At 41.5% G+C, this 8,188-nt stretch overlaps 1 protein-coding gene across 6 annotated transcripts; it reads left to right on the forward strand.

The window, feature by feature from the left end:
- The first annotated feature begins 575 nt into the window (after positions 1-575).
- LOC148025226 (uncharacterized) lies at positions 576-6,158 on the forward strand. Of its 6 annotated transcripts, none has more exons than XM_087695023.1 (10): positions 576-1,048; positions 2,091-2,268; positions 2,376-2,459; positions 2,699-2,778; positions 2,885-2,951; positions 3,032-3,100; positions 3,193-3,300; positions 3,434-3,496; positions 3,660-3,734; positions 3,875-6,158. In XM_087695023.1, the coding sequence occupies exons 2-10, from the start codon at positions 2,140-2,142 to the stop codon at positions 5,042-5,044; spliced, it is 1,845 nt and encodes a 614-aa protein (XP_087551149.1). In that variant the 5' UTR covers positions 576-1,048; positions 2,091-2,139; the 3' UTR covers positions 5,045-6,158. The 6 variants fall into 6 exon arrangements, with proteins under 6 accessions (XP_087551149.1, XP_087551150.1, XP_087551151.1 ...); XM_087695024.1 differs by having other exon boundaries at positions 2,094-2,268; XM_087695025.1 differs by having other exon boundaries at positions 576-882.
- Positions 6,159-8,188: the final 2,030 nt, after the last annotated feature.

The following is an 8,188-nucleotide window of genomic DNA, read 5'->3' on the forward strand; positions in this document are numbered from 1 at the left end:
TTATGGGAGGAGGTAGCACCTCGACCACAACCCTAGAGGTGTTGGCCGATGCGTCCAACAGTTGCAGGAAGGGTTGCATGCCCTCCACCTGGTGGCAGGAACTGTCAGTTTCTGCCCAGAGGTAGCGTGAAAACGATCACACGCGTTGGACGTCGGACGTCAGACGAGGTGCAATCAAAACTGATGTGAAGGGATTTTTGCTTTTCAAGAAACATATTTTTATGTGTAGCTCCCCCTAGTAGCTGATCCTTAGGCCCCTTCCATACTGGACACTAATAATGGATCGCAGACTGCGCCTCAACCAAATAAACAAACAAACTCACCTCTTTTCATCCAATTAAAATAGCTCCACCAAGTCCTTTTGTATAAGTTTTTGGCAAAGGGGTAGCCTTGTAAGTCATGTGGTTGGTTGGTAGGGGCAGGTCCCCAATTGTACATACTTACCTTACTTACTTACTTTTTTAATACATTTAACGTCTTCATCGAAAAAAAGAGAGGACTTCTCACATAAAAAATAAAGATAGTATAGATTAGTACAAGTACAATACAGAAGATTAAAGATATTTCAATCGACGTACTTTAATTGATCATATCTGTAAAATCTGTCAATCCTCGTATGGGAGGCTCGCACACATGCGGGAGGCAACAAGGCAGCACGCATGGCAAGAGAGCAGGTACAGGCGTCTACAAGTACAATACAGAAGATTAAAGATATTTCAATCGACGTACTTTAATTGATCATATCTGTAAAATCTGTCAATCCTCGTATGGGAGGCCCGCACACATGCGGGAGGCAACAAGGCAGCACGCATGGCAAGAGAGCAGGTACAGGCGTCTTGATTGATTGCGCAGACAGTTCTTCTCAGAAACTGCACAGGACAGGTATGCTTCTTGGCTTCCTGGGCTAGGGACTGTGTGCAGTTGAAGCAAATCAAGCACGTCTTGTGATATACATGTGGAGGCTGGAAATGTCTCCGTTTATTGAGATCGAATGCTCTGAAGTTTAGCATCATCGCACGGTATCACAGCAAGGCTATCATATTATCAGGTAAAGGGAAATTGAAAGATTGCTGGATTTTATCTGACGTACGTCAACTTGTCATCCATTAAACAGTACATGCACCGCTCCACGCCCCCCCCCCCTCTCCCCCTCCTCCCCGACCCCAAAACCCCCAACCCAACAAAACCCCAATCCGAAGGGTTGTGATGATTCAATCCATCACCCAAGATATGACTCAATCAGGAAGTTTAAGACTAGATTCTCTTTCAGTGAGATTCACAGAGGGTAGTTTAATGACTAGCTCTCCAAATGTTGGCCTTCCAAGCAGAACCTTTGCATCCTTCCCTCAAGAGCTAGGGTTTAAAAGCCGGAAATGATTGGCCACTTTTATGTGTACGGAAGGTGGGAGGGAAAATCACAAGTCTTTGTCACCTAGTCAGGCTATTCATGCATAGGTGGACGCGCAATGAAGAAAACAGGTGCCTTGAGACAACAATCCACGTTTACATCGAGAGAGGATAAATTATGTCGCATCGCAACTTCTCGAAATTCCTCATGAAAATGTGATGGGCATTGCATATCCCATACGTGTTGCTGTATGAATAGAGACTTTACTGATAAACCTGACTCAGATCAAGCCATTATGCTCCCTATAATCAGGAGCATGTGACACATTAAACTTGAGAGCCTACCCAAGACTGAAATCTTGTCTAGCTTCTCTTTTCCGCTCTTTCAAAAATTTTGATTGAGGGACCTGAAATCTCTGAAGACTTTCCTTGTCATGCACTGCTTAGTTTTCCTTGCGGATTGGAAAGATCCAGAATATTAGGGAGGTAAGAGTGACAAACGGTCACGTTAATGGACTCTCTCTACCAATTTGATCTTCTGTCACTTGGTGTTGAGTTTGTGACACGAGTGAAATGTGAATTGCAGCTCTTGCTTTGGATGTTTTGCATGTATCTGGATCTATTAACACAGTCAACTGTATTGTTATAGTGGTTTTATACCTTGGAAACTAATAAGCTTGATATAGTAGATTGTAGTGAATTTACATGATGATACTTCAAACTCTCACCGTTCTGAAATGCAGTAGTGCTTGGACGTGGGAAAGATCACTTACTGGACCTTCTGAAGTCATCATGGTTTCAAGACTAGGTGTTCCTCGCCTCAGCTATGCCCAGCTTTTTTCCTTTCAAGTTCTATACAGCAATAATGCTGATAGTCGAGGTTACACAAATTCTGGAACGTTTGGCCTCCTTGGAAGAAAGGTAACTACCTACTTCTCATGTTGGATAATGTGATAAACAGGTCCATATTCTTGTCACAGAATCCATCCACAGCAGAGCTCGTATGTTAAGCGTATTGTTACTTACAGAAGGGAGAGTGGAAGCGGGCGATTATGGAGCTTGATTTTACCATGGGAACTGTTTTTTTACAAGACAAGGACAGAATCATAATGGTATTAACCAAGCCCTGTGTGCCATAGAAAAGCACATTCATTCCTTCTTTCCAGGAAGAACTTTCTTCTGTCCACATAATGCACTGTGCAAACTGGTAAAATTTCAAGGTAAATATTTCAAGGTCTGATGTTGAATGTGTGTGTCTGATTCAACAAATTCATTTAAGCTTTAGTCACATAGTGAATTCTGAAATACTAGGAGCTTGATTCTCTAACTGAAGGATGTCCTCTGTTGCCAGTCCGAATCATTCAATGAGTACAAGAAGTACAAAACACAAGATGAAAACTCAGATGACACGCTCGTCTCTGTGCGCTTCAAGTAAATGCTCACTTTTGAAATAGTCTTTTACTTGTGATGCATAATATTAGGCCATCAAATACTTTAAGGATCTTTACAATGTCAAATTGATAGTTTCTGCTTGCAGAACTGGCCAGTGGGAGATAATGGCCCAAAACAATTGTGAGAAGAAAACCCTGGAACATCTTCTTAAGGTACATTTTGAGCTTGAAAACAGATATAATCGAATGCAAATCATCACAATACAAAGTCCTCATGATATTTATGATTGCAGTGCATTCTTCAAGATTTAAATGCACAAGAAGCTGCTGAATCAGGACAGAGGAAGAGGCTTATTGGATTGGTAAGTTTTGACCTGCTGTCTGTCTTTGTAAACATAAACAGAGGGTGTACCAATTTATAAGAACTTTCCACATCACCGCTAGTCTTCTTCAGGACAAAGATATTTGGAAATATGGACTTGTACAACGGAGGGCAAAAACTGCTTACAAGAAGGACGAACGGTTCCTTATCATTGTGCCTGGAAAGCTATTCCTCTTCAAGGTTCGTATGAGCAGGCCATAGTCTCTTAACCTTTGTTTTATGATTGTGCGGTAAAGTAATATTTTGAATCTGTTCATGCAGGGTATGGATATTGTTTTTGAGTGTGCAGTAATAATTGAATCCATCTATGCAGGGTATGGATATTGTTGGCAAGCATGTACGATTTGTAGCTTCGCTTTTCGGTGCCACTGTCAGAGTATGTTGCCTTTAAAGTCATTCACTCATTTTGGGGACAACATCCTTTGCAGTTCTCTTTTCCTTATGAAAACACAAGAACGGAAAGTGTGATGCCATGATCTCTCATGCAGTGATTAGTTTATAGATGAACAAATGGTTCTGCACTTAATTTTTACTTGCAGCTAGTGTATGGCCAACTTGAGTTCGAAGTAATCATACCAGATTCAAAGTCATTGAATTTACTCACCCTTTCAGCAGTAAGTTTGTTAAAAAAAATTATCATATTCTTTTTTCACGTAATAAATAAGCCTATCCCTGTGCTGCTAAGCCTCAAGATCCCATAAGGATGGATTAGTTGAGCAAAGCCTTAACAGTATCGAATTAATTGTATTTCCAGGAGGACCTGACAGGCTGGGTTGGAGCCATAGAAAAATCTGCTCTATTTGCGAGTGAAGATGCTTCAGTGTCTAAAAGCCCAGATTCGCACAGGGCAAGGGGGCGTGAAGCAAGGGGTGAGAAAAAAGAGCTGCTGTATACTGATGACCAAGATTCAAGTTACAGAACGAGAAGGAAAACTGGAGGCTCTCCCAGAGACAGGCGAGAGAACTATACTTCGAGCCATATAGATGGGACCTATTGGGAGACACGCCTAGGTTCTGAACAAGCTCATGATGGCCGTAATCAAAGGAATAGCTTCTCTCAAGCTAAGGGCACCCACGCCCCATATTATTCAAGTAAAGAAAGAATGACAGATTACAAAAGTCAACGATCAGATACTGCAACCAGAGAGAATGCAAAAGGTAACTCTCAAAACAGTGAGATGAACAGGTTTGCTGATTATAATGCTAATGTGCCATACGAGGAGAAAGAGATGCTGAGAAGAGATGCAAGAGAAACACAGAGAAAATCTGGCAGTTCTGTCAGAGAGGAGTACGATACAGATCATATAAGAACTGGTGAAACCGACAAAATGTGCCAGGAACCTTGTACCCAGTCTCCTAATAGTCCAGTGTTTGTGCGGAAGAGGCATTCCAGGCAGCGAAGTTTGGATGAGTCACAGCTCAGTACAGTATATCCTCTCAACCAGAGAAATGCAGACATATCATATACTAATTTGGATAATTATGAAGATAGACAGGTCAGGGACACTGTAAGCAGGTCTCCATTGAGGAGAAACAGTCGGTCCTCTTTTTCCAAACAGGAGGTTGAGTCGTCTGACTACAGGCCTGGATATGTCAGGGAGAGAGTTCTTGCAAAAGATAATTATCCTGCACGTAGTGGAGGAATGAGTACATGTATTGACGACAGATCTCTTCCTGAAATGATGTCGGAGGTGTACTTGAGAAAGTCTAGCAGTAGATCAGAGAGCAGATCAGCCTCTTTACCCCGCCACTCCAACGAAATGCAGGCTAATCAGTATTTGAGCCCAAGGGACTATGATCAACACAGGAAAGGCTTAAGGGATGACTTGAATGAGGTCTGCCCTTCAAGAGTTCATTGTGTGTGCAACTGCAGGAAGGAAACGTGTGATAAATCAACTCAGACTAAAGATGTGCGAATCCTTTAATATTTTGCAGCTGTTTTCTTGCCATCTTGTAAGAAACATTTTGGCCATTGTCCCAATATTCAACGTTCAGGATAATAAAATAATTCTTTTTCCTGTGGAGCTATTTATAGCTTTTTGCTTTTGGGTTTGCAATTTCGGGCTTTTCTTAAAAGCCGAAAGCAAAGCACTTGCAGTAAAACCTGCTTGCAACAAAATATCAATGTTGCTCTCATGGCTTGGGCACAATGCAAGATTTAATAAAACAGAAGACAGTCATTGCTTCCTTAATGCTATTCCAATGCCTGACCTCATCAAGATTCTGGCATTGAAGGACAATGTATCTGTTGGGGCAGTGGTAGCAGAAGGCAATTCCCTACCTCAGAAAAAGGGATGCGCCATACTAACAAGGGACAGGTTTTCGGGTTTGGAACAGGAATGTGAATGGGGATAGGAATTGCCATCCCCTGTCACCATGAGAGGGGGATCTAGCATGGGGACGGGATTGGGAATGGCTGTCCATGTTACTATGGGATGCGCAGATGAACTATAAAATGCCTTAGCTGCCTCAGCCAGGAAGGTGATACAGATGAACAAGAGACAGTACGATATTCATCACTTCCAATTTTGTAGTGACAACGGAAGTTACACTTTCAGGCAAGATGTGTACTATCTTGCAAAAAGTTGGCTAAAGCAAGCTCTACAACTTTGACAACGAAGAGGAACAAATACTAGGCACGGGCTGCGTTGAAGCATGGTGAGACAAATCCATCATTAGACCAAAGAGCAGGGCAGCCTCTTTTAGCCCTGCTTGTGAATGCAGGATGATATGCATTTGACCTCAAGGAACTATGGACATGGGGAACGCAAGGGAGGATTCAAATGGGGTTGGTTGCCCTCGGCACAACTCTTTTGTTTATGCTATCGCAGGAAGGAGGTGTGTGATCAATCAACTCATGCATAATATGTGCAGATCTTTTAAACATGTGGTAGTCTTTTCATTTGAGTGTGGATTTTACTTTAAAGATTAGCTCTTTCATTATAAACTCATGTGCGCCTCTTTGCCATATCATGAGACATTCTGGGCATTGTACTGCTATTCAACCTCTTGGTAAGAAAACGAACCTTGTTCTGTAAAGCTATCTTCCACTTTTTGGTTTCCAATTTGCACTTGAAAAATATTTTACATTTTTTGGATCTAAAAGTCAAAAGTCTGAAGGCTGCCAAAAGCAAATCACTTGCTTGCAAAGAATCAAATTATGCTTGCTCTTTGGCTTGTGCACAATGCAACATTCAAAACCCCAAAATATGGTGATTTCTTCATCATTCCTTGCTGAGATCCTGGCATTCAAGGCAGAGAAGTCTGTTGGGCCCATGGTAGCAAAAGGGATCCCCTACAAAAAAGAATGGGAAAGGCAAATGAAACACAAAAGACATTAATGCTATCAAACCAAAGGTTCCATATTCACAGCAAATGTCCAAGCCATCCTGGGTAAGAAACGGCTTATGGCTTCATGTGGCCAAGAATCCATGGTGGTGCTTCATAGCAATGAGTGAGGTACCTTGTATCCCTAGTGGGCATTGATGAGGTCTGTTCAAATCCAAAGCAGAGACAACTACTGTGAGGGCTGATGACCAATGCTGCATGGCATTGGGCTGTCCTATCTTCCAAGTGGGGAATCAGAGATGTGAACATTTGTAACATAGATTGTGCAGATCCTGGCAAACAAGGAAAAGAGATTGTATCCTCGGTAATTCATAGTGCTAGTATCAGCTAGCCAATGCCACCATGCCCCATATAATGATGTGAAGATAGTTCATGCCCAACGAATGTAAGGTAGTGTAGTCATGCGTGAGGGTAATCCCGTCAGCAATGATGAGATGTCTCAAGGGAATGTCCAAAAACATGGCATTTGGAGAGTGGCCTGTTGGAGCCAGCCAACTGCCCATTGAAAATTTAGCGTGTGTGAATCTGGCTGTTATTTAATTCAATTCTTTTTTGTAACCAACCAAAAGGACATGGAAAATTTACAGGACCAAAAGTTGTTCCAAGTAGACTCTTAAATTTAAGATACTGCCAGAGATGCTGTGGCTCTGCCAATGCGGAAGGGTGGCAGGTGTGCAAGGAGCTATCACAAAGTCACTAGTAGCTCATGAAGACAATGCTCTACGAATGAAGGTGCAGACAAAGGTATCCCAAGGCCACTTAAAATCGACATGCAGATGTGCAAGCAAATTTATATCCAAGGAGTAGAAAGGAGATGAAAAATGATGAGGATGCAGTGACCACTTTCACATTATAAACTGATAATGACTTTGATCTGATCGTTCTACAAATAGCTATCACGTTGCTGCAATACAGAAACATGATGATGGTGAAGAAAAGGACGTTGCTGAAGACGATGTTAGAAATATGATCGTGTTTATGGGAGGCCTTTATACGTTACCTCTTTGTCTTTGCTTGCTAGTTTGTCAATGTTGTCATGGATTTTTGCATGCTGAGGCAGCTGATTTGCTGCCACACGACATTACATTACCAACTAAGCTGTTATTAGCGCTATCAATTTAGGCTAATGGAATCAGAAAACAAAGAAGCTATTTTTGTCATACGTTTTTCTATTACAAAGATGTCATCAGCCCTGCCAACGTAAGTATCTTGAAGAACAAGATACACATGGTAGCTAAACAAGTTTAGGTGGATAATATTAACATGAACCATGCATGTTCAAGGAATAGTATGACTAATAGGTAGCCTCCCAACCTTCATATAGATGAAGTACGATATCGTTATCCTTGGTGTTTGCTACAAAGGAATAAATTCTATAAGTCCTTGAACTTATGCTTGTCAGGAGACTTGTATGTCCATTGCATATGCATTTGTGCGTCTTGTAGTTTTAAAGTTGTTTTTTAAAAAGAACACGGTTAAGTATATTAATCATAGATGATAAAATATGTACAAAGTGCCAAAAGGTGGCATTTTCAGAGCGTAGGAAACCCTCAAGCTCTTTTCAAGGCAAAGGCGAAGACTTGAAAGTTGCATTTTAAAAGCGTAGGGAACCCTTGGGCTCTTCTCAAGGCAAAAGAGAAGACTTTAAAGGTTTTGTCTTTTTTTGCAAAGGTTTTACAAAAGGCCAAAATATCAACCTTAGTAGCTCGCTCCTTATCTAG

The sequence above is a fragment of the Lygodium microphyllum genome, chromosome 15 (assembly GCF_053477565.2).
Source record: "Lygodium microphyllum isolate KBCC chromosome 15, Lygodium_microphyllum_v1.1.10, whole genome shotgun sequence".
In the NCBI taxonomy this organism is placed as follows: Eukaryota; Viridiplantae; Streptophyta; class Polypodiopsida; order Schizaeales; family Lygodiaceae; genus Lygodium; species Lygodium microphyllum.